Here is a 12,693-nt window from a genome sequence, read left to right on the forward strand (position 1 = left end):
AGGGAGTTGCAGTAGTCGAGTCGTGATATGATGAGGGAGTGGATGAGCTGTTTAGTGGTTTCTGGGGTTAGGAACGTGCAGATTTTGACGATGTTGCGGAGGTGGAGTCTGCACGAGTTTGTTAAAGATTGGATTTGGGGTTGAAAGGATAGGTTAGAGTCCAGAATGACACCAAGTACTCGGGCCTGCAGGGCGGGTTTGATGGTAGCGTTGTTGGATGTGACGGAGAAGTCAATGGGGGTGGTGTGCGGGCTGGGGGGAAGACAAGAAACTCGGTTTTGGAGAGGTTCAATTTAAGGAAGTGGAGTGACATCCAGTCTGATATGTCGCTCAGTAGGTGTGTGATTCGGGCTGAGACCAAGGGGGTGAGGTGGGGGGTTGAGAGATAGATTTGTGTGTCGTCGGCATAGAGGTGGTAGTTGAAGCCGTGAGAGTGTATGAGTTGGCCAAGGGAGGAGGTATAGATGGAGAAGAGAAGGGGCCCGAGGACAGAGCCTTGAGGGACCCCAACAGAGAGGGGGAGTGAGGGGGAGGTGGTAACATTATAGGTAACGCTGAAGGAGCGTTGTGACAGGTAGGATGAGAGCCAGGAGAGAGCAGAATCTCTGAGGCCGAGGGAGTGTAGTTTTTTGAGGAGGAGGGGGTGGTCGACTGTGTCGAAGGCCGCAGAGAGGTCAAGGAGTAGGAGCACTGAATAGTGGCCATTAGCTTTGGCGGTTAGCAGGTCGTTGGAGAGTTTGAGTAAGGCAGTTTCGGTGGAGTGTAGGGGACGGAAGCTGGACTGTAGAGGATCGAGGAGGTTGTTGTCGTTGAGGTGAGAGCATAGGCGGGTGTAGACTAGGCGCTCGAGGAGTTTAGATGTAAATGGGAGCAGGGAGATGGGTCTGAGGTTGTTCGGGTCATTAGGGTCCAGGGAGGGCTTTTTAAGTATGGGGGTGATGTGTGCATGTTTCAGAGGGGAGGGGAAAGTGCCGGAGGAGAGGGAGAGATTGAAGATGTGGGTGAGGGAGCGTAGGATGGAGGGGGAAGGAGGTCGTAGGAGTTGTGAGGGGATAGGGTCGAGGGGGCAGGTGGTGAGGCGGGCATCAGAGAGGATCTTGGAGACTTCCTCGATGGTAGTAAGGTCAAAGGTGCGGAGTGTTGGGGGAGCTTCAGTATGAGGAATGTAGGGTGGGGTGGAAGAGGAGGTCAGAGCAGTGGTGGGGCCGTGGGAGAGGGGTGATGAGGGGGTAGCTGAGTGAGGGTGAAGGGGGTTGGAGAGAGTTTGAGCAACGACGAAGTCCCTGCGGGTTATGTCGAGGGGAAGGGGGGATAAGGGGGTAGCTGTGTGAGAGGGGACGGGTTGAAAGGGCGTGTGAGTTGTGGCAATGTCCTTGCGAATTGTGTCAATCTTGTTTTTGAAGTGATTGGCAATCTCAAGGGCAGTGAGTGAGGTGCTGGGTGGTGGTGGGGGTGGAGAAAGTAGAGTGTTGAAGGTGGAGAAGAGTCGGCGAGGATTGGAGGAGAGGGCCTTGATGAGGGTCAAGAAGTAGGCCTGTTTGGCAGCATGGAGGGAGGCGGTGTAGGTGTGGAAGGCAGATTTGTAGCGGGTGAAGGCTTGTTGGGATTTGGTTTTGCGCCATAGTCGCTCCAGGGCACGACTGTGTCGTTTGAGGGTTTTGGTGTGATCAGTCTGCCAAGGCTGGAGCGGTCGGGGTCTGATGTTGCGTGTGGTTAAAGGCGCTAGTGAGGTGAGTCAAGGGCTGTTGAGAGCGTGTTGTTGTAGGCGGTCGTAGCCAAGTCGGGGCAGGACAGGGGGAGGATGCTGTCATAGAGATGATCAGCTGCAGAGTGGAGGGGGGCAGGGTTAAGGTTGCGTAGGTTACGGCTGGTACTAGTGTGACATTTGGAGGGGTAGGCGTTTGAGGACGAGGAGATAGAGAAGGTAATCAGGTTGTGATCAGAGAGAGGGAAGGGGGTGTTAGTGAGGTTGTGGGGGGCGCAGCGGTTGGAGAAGACGAGATCCAGGATATTACCATTGGAGTGGGTGGTGGATTGTATGCACTGTGCAAGTGTAAAGGAGGAGGTTAAGTGGAGGAGACGGGCTGTGTCTGGGTTGTCGAGGCTGACAGGGATGTTGAAATCCCCAAGGATGATGGTGGGTAGCTCAGAGGAGAGGAAGAAGGGTAGCCAGGATATATATATATATGTATGTATATATATATATATATATATATATATATATAAAACCTTGGGTAAATTTGTGTGGACTTTTTGATTAAATCTTTACACAGTGGGTTTTATGCATAACTGTATAGAAAAGTGAAGGAACAGAGGTGAAGAGATTTTATGTTAGCAAAGTAAAACTGCTCTCCCTTTTGGTCTCTTTATGTTATGCTAAATTGTGCCTGCCACTTTGTGTTTACAGGTGCATTCAACTGCATGTAAAGCATTCTCATAATCACCCAATGCAGTTCCACTGACTCTGACTTAAAGTTGAACTCCAGACAAAAAAAAAAAAATATTCCTAAATAGGCATAAAAGATATAAATCCAATTTGTATTGCCTGTAAAAGTGATTCAGTGGCCGTATAGCTGATCGGATCGCTTTTACTCAAGAGAAAAAATGGTACAGGGATCATCGTTGTACCCTCAACACTTTAAAAAAAATTCTTGCCAAATACATTACAGAACCCTTAAGTAATAGATGTGTATGGATTATTATTGAAGAATAAGAATATTGTTTAAGGTCACTTTAGCCCATGTGCAGCTGTTTGGACTGTAAAGGAAATGAGAGTTTGCAGAGGAATCCTATGCAAGCACAGCACATATACGTTCCAGTCAGATAGTTTCCTGCTGGGTTTTGAATCCTGCACCCAAAGTTGCAAGGCAACTTAGCTTTCTAAACTTGATTCCTCCGATTTGCCTTGCAATTTTACACTTATTTTTGTTTGTTCCGTATTTATTTTCTCAGCTTGACATATGTTTCGTTTATTTAACTAAGCAGTGCTTTGTGTCAGCCTGCAAGCATTAAATTATTCTGTTAAATGTCTGTGAATGTGCTTGTCAAATCGTTGTCTTTAGCTCTGTGTCAAATGTATTATGCATTTAGAGCCTTCTGTCTTTACTGGGCCTTGCATGTGAAAAAGATGAGCAGCGGCATTTGGCATTCCAGGCTGCATCATGTCTGCACCACTTAAGTACCCTGTTGAGAAGCAGATTGAACTTTCACAGGGATCCGGGATTTTTAAGTACTAAACAGGGTAAGTATTATCTTTTAAGGTTTTTACTGTTTTTATGTAAATTTGTAAATCCTGGCGAATTGAGAAATTAATATGCTGACTGGTTATTTTTATGCCTGGAAGTAATTCCATTCATTAAGAGCTATTAGGCCTTGTACAGCAGGCTTTTACAAAGTGTGTGTAAACCTTCCAGCAAATTTCAAGTAGCTTTGTTGAAGGCTTTAAAACAGAGATTGAGAGGAACTTCACCTTATCTAGCTTATTTTTATTTCTAGTTCCTGATAATTGATTCTATATGTGTATAAAAAAGCCTACATGCTAATCCATGGAGTCCAGCATTATCTTAACTAAGTTCTTCTTCGACTCTGTGCTCCCATGCTGCCCACTTGTCTATCCCATGGATGTGCTGACATGCTGCAGGTCTTCTCCAAGTCTATGATATCTGGCAGACACTCATGTTTTTTCCACTCATGCATGGGATATTGTTCCAAAATGGCAGTGTGACAGCTCCCCCCATGCATGTGCAGACCACAGCACTTCTTGACCAGTACCCAGAGACTGGAAGAGACATTTGGCACTCTGCACATGTGCAGGGACTCCTTGTCCTGAAGCCTGTATGTACAAGGCCTTAAAACACTCCTTCATATATCAGTTTTGAACGTGCTTTCTACTCAAATTGCTGATCATTACTTCACCCAACTCTCCTTTTTTTTTTGGTTAGATTTGGGTAGAGAAGGGTAGACGAAATGGGTAGTGCAGTTGTTGCCGATACAGGAAGGCACTGACTACAATAACATTTTCAGAAGTTTCAGGTTTTGAATGTGTTCACTTTGGAGAGATTTCCCATCAATTTATCTCCTATCAGGGACACAGACAACTATAAAAACCCAGAAGAGGCTCAAACTCTATTTTAAAGAAAAGGTTTGGCTCAAGTAGAGCTTAGTCATTCCAGGTTGTAGTGTGTTTCTATATTCTGCTAAGTTTGAAGGTTTTAAAGGTAATTTGTAGAGGTAAATTCAGAGCTCTGACATCCACATGCACAGCCATTGTAAAATGTGTTCTAGGGCAGATAGAAAATGAAGTGAAACAAGAATATTTACATCCGTTGCCTCCTACTGTTAAATTGGTTTTGTTTCCAGTCTAAGTATGATTGATAAACCAAATGTATTAGAGGAACCTGTAACGCTGGCCATAGATGGATTGAAATTTGTCCAGTTCGGCATAGACTAGCCAAATTGTGACTCAGGTGTAGCCGCTCTTGCGCAATAGAAGTCAATCTAATGATTGAGTTCTGTTGAATGTGTGTGTTCTCGATCAGCAGCTGCAGACATAGGCACTGCTACTGATCAGAGTATTCTTAGAGCAGAGAGTCCCCGCTGTCAGAATACAATGTCTCAGCTAGTTGGTTTCCTCTATCCACCTCAATTTGTGTGATCCATCTATGCCCAGCGTAACCACTTGTCAAATGATGTCCTCCCAGAACTGGTCCCCCGGCACTCTGTTATTGCTGTGTCCTTCGGACACAGCTGATCACGTGTCACGGTAAAGGGCCAATCATAGTGGCCCTTTACCACGTGATCAGATGTGTCCAATCACAGCTGGTCACAATGTATATACCCTTTCCGGTTATGGCAGTTACTTTCCTCACGGTGTCACAGTGTGAGGAAAGTAAAGCCGATAACCAGCAAGTGTGAACGGAGACATCTACACTGATAATCAAGGCAGGGATTATCATTGCTGCCCCAGCAGTGCCCATCAGTGCTGCCTAATAAAGCCAATCGGTGCCCAGCAGTGCTGCCAGTCAGTGCTCATCATTGTTGCCAAGCTGTGCCCATCATTGCTGCTAGTCAGTGCCACCTATCAATACCGCCTATCAGTGCCCTTTAGTGCTGCCTATTAGTGCCCATCAGGGCAGCCTCATCTGTGCCTCCTCATCAATGCCCATCAGTGCAGCCTATCAGTTCCACCTCATCAGTGCCCATTAGTGCAGCCTTTCAGTGCAGCCTCATCAAAGCACATTACCTCTTTGCTAAATTTTATAATAGAAACTAAGAAAAATGTTTTGTTTTGTTTTTAAATTTTCGGTCATTTTTCTTTTGTTTAGCAAACAATAAAACACCCAGTGGTGATTAAATACCACCAAAAGAAATCTCTTTTTGTGTGAAAAAAAGATACAAATTTCATATGGCTACAGTGTTGCATGACCGCACAATTGTCATTCATGGTGCAATAGCGCTGAAAGCTAAAAATTGGCCTGGGAAGGAAGGGGTAAAAATGTCCGACAGGCAAGTGGTTAAAGTATATGTAAACCCTCACCTTGCAGAACAATGCATTCCATTTAAAATAAAAATGAAAGGAAAACCATTTGTGTGTATGTGTGTGTGTGTGTATATGTGTATATATACTGTATGTGTGTGTATATGTATGTATTTATATAATTAATTATAAACCCTTATTTTCCCTTTTTATAAGTGATCACATTCCCTCTGGTCTCAGCTGCATAAGTACTGGGGGAGGAGAAACAGCATTACACTAATCTTCCCAGTGAAATGCTGTGTGGGTGGGGAAAGGGGGGTTGTCAATAGAAGTGTGATCACTGAAGCAGAGCAGGCTGAGTTCCCAGTACAGCTAGAAAACTGACCATGGTATGTTGTCCTGCCTAGTGCTTTTAGTTTTAATAGGAAAGCAGAGGGACCAGGGATTTTACACAAAGGAAGCAACACAAAACGAAAACGAGATGATACAGCAGGTACATATCAAGAATATAAAATGTTGGATTTGCATACTCTTTAAGTGACTGAAAGGATCAGTCCATCCAAAGCTAATAGAGAGGGATACAGAATTGGAATTCATGCTCCAAAACATTCACAAAAATACACTGAGGTGCAGTTGTCAGATTTTCCTTGCAGTTACACCTGGTTACTTTGACAGGCTTTTGCCTTTTGCATTATTATAGCAGTTGTAAGAATTAGTAACAAATGTAGACTAACGCTGGTAAATGTTGCATTTGCATTATCTTGGACCTGTGGTCTTTTAGTAAATTACTTTGAGTTATAATATTTTCATGCTTTACAGAAGTGATTTCCCAGAATTCTTCTGTATCTTACTACACTCCAGCCACTCGTAATTCTCGGAATCCTTCTCCTGTAAATGAGCACCTCCGGCCTTCAGTTGTGGGACGCACAAGTCAGCGACTTAGAGGAGATGGACAAGATTGGGATGCTACGTCTTCTAGGTTGGTGTTTCTCAAGCTTTCAGACTTGGTGATACTTTTGGCTTGATACATTTACATTCATCATAAAAGCAATGCAAACTAAAAATAGAAGACGTGGGAAAAATAAGATTGGAAAATAAAACTTGAAAAATTAGAAAAATAAAAAAAACATCAATCTGAAATAAAATATTGCACGTGCAACACATACAGTAACACATCTGAGCTCAGTCATAAATCAGCACTGTATGAACCTATTTGAATAATAATATACATTATATAGTAATTGCATTTTAAATATCCCTAATTGAATGTATTGGTTATAAGAATTGTAATGCGGTAGTAAAGTTTCCTTAAAGTAAAAAAAAAGAAATTGCCCTTCAAGTCATATTGTACTACTATGAACCGCATACTAGTACATCATGGGAGACTTGCCTGCAAATGTAGCTCTCCAGTGCTGGGCTGTCATGGCTCCCCCTGGTCCTTGTCGCTTCCATCTTAACCCAGTCTTCCTTTCGGGTTCCGAATGTTCAGCTGCTAGATTGGCTGGCCTGCAGAGACATGGTTCCCTTGCATGCACATGGCATTCACTTTGCTGCGACACACAGAGCAGGCTGAAAATGCAGTCTGAGCTGCGCATGCGCAGCTCAAATTGCATTACCCGCTGACAGGCGGAGGGACATCTATGACAGAAGAGACCTCTAGGGTCTCTTCTTTTATAAAAACCCTGCCTGTCAGTGGGTTTTTTCAGAAGAGAGTTTACTACCACTTTAATAGATGGAGTGGCACTTTTTAAGTTCTGGAGCTGTTTATAATGGGTGAAGAACATGCACGTCATGGTAACTGCAGGCTAAATGAGTAGATTGGGGTTAGTTTCCTCCTTGCACTCCATCAGTTTTTTCTAGGGTCCTGTACGGAATGCTATTCCTCTATTAGGTCCTGCAACAGTCTTAATGTGTCAGTAAAATGTCTGTAAGCAGTTTTCTGACCCATGGGCCAGAACCTCAACTGGGTCTTTATCCATAGACCAAGTACACACAGGTAAGGTAGGATTTACATCTTAGATTCCATCATCAGATCACCTGCCTGATTATTAAAATACTCTATTTTTTTTTTCAAAGGTAAAAGGAAGGAGAAAAAACAAAGTTGATTCCTAAGTATGCAGTCTAAGTTGCTCTTGTTTCAACGTAGATGAAATTGGTAACAGGAAGGCTGTCTCAGATGTTCTACTTTATGAGTCAGCAAACTGGCTGTCACACAATTTCTTCCAGAGTTAATTTCCCTGCTTGCGTTTAACAATAAGATGCTCTCTTCCAACTTTAAGGAGCTGATTTGTAAATTACCTTCAGCTCAAGGTTTTACTGCTGTTCGCAATAAAAAAAAACAAAACATGCAAGTACCCTCAACATGGTGTTGTGTACGTTTACTGGTAAATTGTGTCGTTGCTCTGCTTATCCTATAACTTTTCTATCAAGGAAAACTGTACATTTTATGCTCTAGTGGTTTGTGTGTCTCTAACTATAATAATTTTTTTAATAAGGTTTTTATTTGTGTACAGTGACGGAGCTCAAAATTATTGTTAACCATTGCTATCACTGAGAGCATTTGATTTTATAATTGCAAAACTACAATATTAAACTCTGATGTGGTTATCATGCCATGTTATTGCCTTTGTAAACAGTGTATTTGGTAAGCTTCATTCACACGGCTGTAAAAGTTTAGTTGATTTTTTTTGCACGTGTTTGCGCAAAGATGCGTAAACATACATAACTTGTTTTTATAATTTTTCCAGTTTGCTTAGACTCATTCACGCTTGTACAAATGCGTATTAATGCATTTATATGCATAAGCTCTTGCGTATCCGTATGTTCTTAGACGCAGATCTTTAGATTCTGTGTTGCAGATCTGATAGCAGGTCATGTTTACGCACCTGTGTGACTGGCTCCATTGAAAATGCAGCTGTGTTCAGATCTCTAAGTGAAAAACACGTATATGCATTTTTTATGGCTGTGTGAATGAAGCCTTATTGTGACTTTGAATTTTGTTTTTTTTAAGTGGAAATAGCATTCAAGCTCAAGTCAATTCCCGGACATCACACTTGTTGCCATTGGACAGAGGTCACTTAGACCCTCCAGAAGTTGAAAATGAAGATATGCTAGATCTGCAGTTTCAGCAACTCAGTCTTCCTCAGTTCTGTGTGCTGATTTTGGAAAGTGCAACGCCACTGTTGAAGTCAGGTCAGTCTTTTCTTAAATATGAAGCATGTAGGTATTGTTTTCTGGTAGCCTTACATGCATCACAAAACTGGATACCACAATGGCTGTATAATTTTATTAGAACAAAGGCATCACGCACTGAAACATTGCAGTACATTTTATAACGGCATTGCGTTTTTTTCATGTACTGTGAAAGAGGTTCATGGCTCCCGCCTGCACTTAGTCGTTCAACCATTTTAGATTATGATTTTTCCAAGTCCAATTCTTTTCTGAAAGCATGGGTCTCTTAGCCAAACTATGTGTAAGGGGCAGAAAAAATCATAAAGGGTCTCTGGGGATAGGCAATATTATTATCACACTTAAAACTGAACTAAACCCATCAATTTAAACAGTTTAAAAAAATCAGTTCCATTCCTGGCATGCCAGGAATGCTAACTGTCACATTTGCTTGTGATTTCACCTAAACTGTCACACCATCCAATAGCAGGATTATAACTGATCACATGTGCAGCATAATGGCAGTTGCAGATCAAGCAAAGGCTAAATATAGCAGCTTCCTTGGCTGAAAAGGATATAAAGGTTTAGTTCCACTTTGAAGCAGAACTATACCCATTGATTTAACATTTCAAAAAACAGTTACATTCCTGGCATTCTGGGAATGCTAACTGTCACATTTGCTTGTGTTATCAACAAAACTGTCAAAACATCAAATGGTTGGTGTCATAACTGACCACGCGCAGCACCTTGGCAGCATCCTTGGCTGAAAAGGATAGGGGGCGGTTAGTTCTGCTTTAAAGAAATCGATGATATAGCCTTACCACAAAAGCTTGGTAATATTGGCTATGTCCCTGTTGTAAAAGTCAAGATCTGTATCATGTTAACACTATAGCTCCTTGAAAAATATTTGCTTTGTTGAAGATTTGTAAACGCCTGTCCACCCGAAGTTAAACACTTTGGCTGTAATAGGATATTTTCCCTTTCAAACCTGAGCTGAGGTTTCACTCTTGACCTGCTAGATTCCTTACTGATGCAAATTCCTTGGGTCACTACATTCATTTCACCTGTAATGAGAAAGTCATTCAGTTCACATTGAAGTTTACTTTCTTATGGGAGAAACTACCTTTACGGTAAGAAAAAAAAATGTTCATGCTGGTGATCCAAAATTGTGTTTATTGTAGTATCAACTTATACTTTTCGGTTGGTATTTGAATTGATAGTATGTGCATGTGTTACTTCAAAATGTGTAAGGAGGTAAATGTTCAGAAAACTGTCCTCAAAAACCTACACTTGTGTAAATGTTGTGTATTGAAGTATCCCAATACTTTTCCAGTTGAATTTACAGTACGTACAGTTTGTGCTCCTCCAAACTGATGGAGGGTACGCATCTAGAAATCTCATCTTTTTTAATCTTGGGTAACTATTAGGAGTTCCTCTGGCAGTTGAGGTTGATTGTTAGTAATAGGAAGATATTTTGATTTGTTGGATAATCTCATTGGGTCAGTCGCATCTTTTTTTTAGTGTGAAGGAGAGGGGTAAGGATTAAAGTTCTGAGAGTGTGCTGGTATTGCCTTTTGGTTTGGTCTTGGTATGCATGTTACATAAGGACAGGTAGCTATCGTCTGACTGTTGTACTCAAAGAGATATTTATCCATCATTTGCCACCCTTAACGGCATCTTCTAACTATTTCTAGGTGAGAACATATGCAGATATTTCTTACATAGGCCACTGACATACCTGTATTTCAAACATTACTCTTGGTGATAAATACACATTTCCAGTTTGTCTAATTTTTATGTATGGCATAAACTTTCCTTAATGTTGAGGAACAAAGCTGCTTGCCTTACCTTCTTATGGTCATAGTACGTTTATTTTGTAGTTAGGGGCCCAAAACAGTACTGTAAATTCAAGATTTCATGGGACTTTTATATTACTTACATTTATTGCCTATTTAATACAGTACAGGATTTTATGAGCATTTGCAGCAGCTGCTTGGCAGTGAGTGCAAGTACTCTGAACACCTCTGAGAAATCTGAGACATAGATAAATCTTTTACATCTCTTAATATAATGAATGTTACTTTGGCATAGGGATAGGTGCATACATTGCATTTGCTAAAATGTATGTGTTGCTATAAAGCTCATTCTTAAGTAGTTAAGCTATAATGCAGCCCTCAAAATTTCCATTTGCCTGTTCGCATTTGTCGAGTGGAAATAACATGGGGGCTAGCAGGACTGAGACTAGGGCAAGGCGGTAGGGGTGGCCGTGGGGGCATTTTCAAGCACCGATCTCCCTGTATGGCTTTCAATGAAGCAGATGAAAGCTGCAGAAGGGAGAGGAGGAGAATCAGCTTCCAGCTGCTTCATTGAAAGCCATACAGGGAGGTTGGTGCTTGTAACTGCCCCCACCGCTGCACCGATCATCCCTGACCGTCCATCGGATTTCCCTTTTTCTGAGCCCCCCATGTGTGCTCCTCAGTGCCCAGCCCCTCCGTCCATCCTCTGCACCAATAGGAAAGAGGCTGGATCTGCTCTGCCTCCTTCTATGACCGCCCACACTCCAGTCTGTGCAGAAGGGGATGTGTTGGCAGGAAATTGTAAGCAGAGCAGGTGGCAACTCTTTGATGTTTCTGAGTAAGTCAGGGCTTGACCTTCCTCTCCTTTCTCCCCCCAGTCAGCACTCCTCTCCCTGCACATACTGCCCACCGCCATACACTCTGTACCCCTCCCCCTGCACTATTCATCACACCGCTGACCTCCGCACTGTGTATCATTTTGTTTCCCTATTAATGTAAAGCACTTATTTTCCTTTTATGTTTACATTGTTAAAGTTGTTGCTAATATTTATTTTGTACCTTTATTCTGCTTAAAACATTTAACAATGTAATTTCATTTATATTGAATTATAATTTACGAGTGTGTGTTTAGGGGCAGGGTAGGGGTTGGGTCGGGCAACTGGTGGCGAGTAACTCTTAAGGCCTGGCTGGTAGCTCAGGACTAGAAATTTTGAACCCTGCTATAATGTTTTTACAAGCCTTTAAAGGTTGGTATGATCTGTGAATATATAATATTTACTGTCAAGATCATTACAAAGCTTTCCAGTGATGGTCCTTTGCTCCTCATTCTGATCAGCATCATTAGGGACAGTATACCTATAATTGCACAGATATCCCTATTGACTTTGTATTGCAAAAAATATGACTGAGGACCAAAGAGTGCCTACAACTTAAACTGTATGGTTAACTGTTAGTTGGCATTGATGCTCATGAGTGTATTCATCCTTTTGTTTACCAAAGAATTGAAGTGGTTATAAACCTCAGACATGAAATATGAACAAAGCATATCCCTATATAGTGTGTACTTTTCTCAGTTAAGAGCACTAAGTGTTATTTCTGTCTGCTGCTTTGTTCCTCTGTTATCAGAAAGAATAACCTCTTACAAATTTTCTTGACACCAAGAGAAAAATGGTGACAGGGAGGGACCTCCAGAAGATGAACAGCCTCAGCTCTGTTCCTGTGAGTTGAGTGGAGGGGGTGTGTGTCTCTTCCCTTCAGTCAGCTCTCAGAGCTCTCGTCACTGAGCTCTGCAGAGGGTAATTTCAGTTCTCTGCCCCCTTTTTCTTGAACTTCCAGACAAGCTTTATAAATTATGGACTTTGAACAGATGTAAAGAAAAGAACACTGCAGATAAACAGGTACAACCTATGTAGGAGGATTTGTCTCATCTGTGTATCACTTGAGGCCAGTAATTTCACTGGGTGTATGTAGGAGTTTACAACCACTTTAAAATATTGTGAATAATCCATTTTGGCAGATCTCCTTATTCATAATGCTGCTTAGATTTTTTTTTTTGGTAGCTTGGCAATCATGACAATCTAGCAAAATCTATTTTGTTGACAGATTTTTTGACAGTTATTGAAGATTTTCACCAGATTTTATTTTTCACCATTATTGACTGTGAAAATATGCGTGAATGTAAAACTGGAGTAATCCACGTTATTGAAGCTGAAAAAGGAACTCTTGATGATGAGATATGTTTTGTAAGTTGCT

At 41.9% G+C, this 12,693-nt stretch overlaps 1 protein-coding gene across 1 annotated transcript in view; it reads left to right on the top strand.

The window, feature by feature from the left end:
* RTTN (rotatin) overlaps positions 1 to 12,693 on the top strand; it is a 326,182-nt gene that overhangs the window by 67,710 nt on the left and 245,779 nt on the right. The window contains exons 8-10 of the mRNA XM_089664026.1: positions 3,091 to 3,241; positions 6,296 to 6,455; positions 8,487 to 8,668. Coding sequence (XP_089520152.1) covers positions 3,091 to 3,241; positions 6,296 to 6,455; positions 8,487 to 8,668 — 493 coding nt within the window. The remainder of the gene's footprint in view (positions 1 to 3,090; positions 3,242 to 6,295; positions 6,456 to 8,486; positions 8,669 to 12,693) is intronic.

This window comes from Staurois parvus, unplaced genomic scaffold (genome assembly GCF_062004578.1).
Source record: "Staurois parvus isolate SC_StPar_1 unplaced genomic scaffold, SC_StPar_1.0 ptg000045l, whole genome shotgun sequence".
NCBI lineage: Eukaryota > Metazoa > Chordata > Amphibia > Anura > Ranidae > Staurois > Staurois parvus.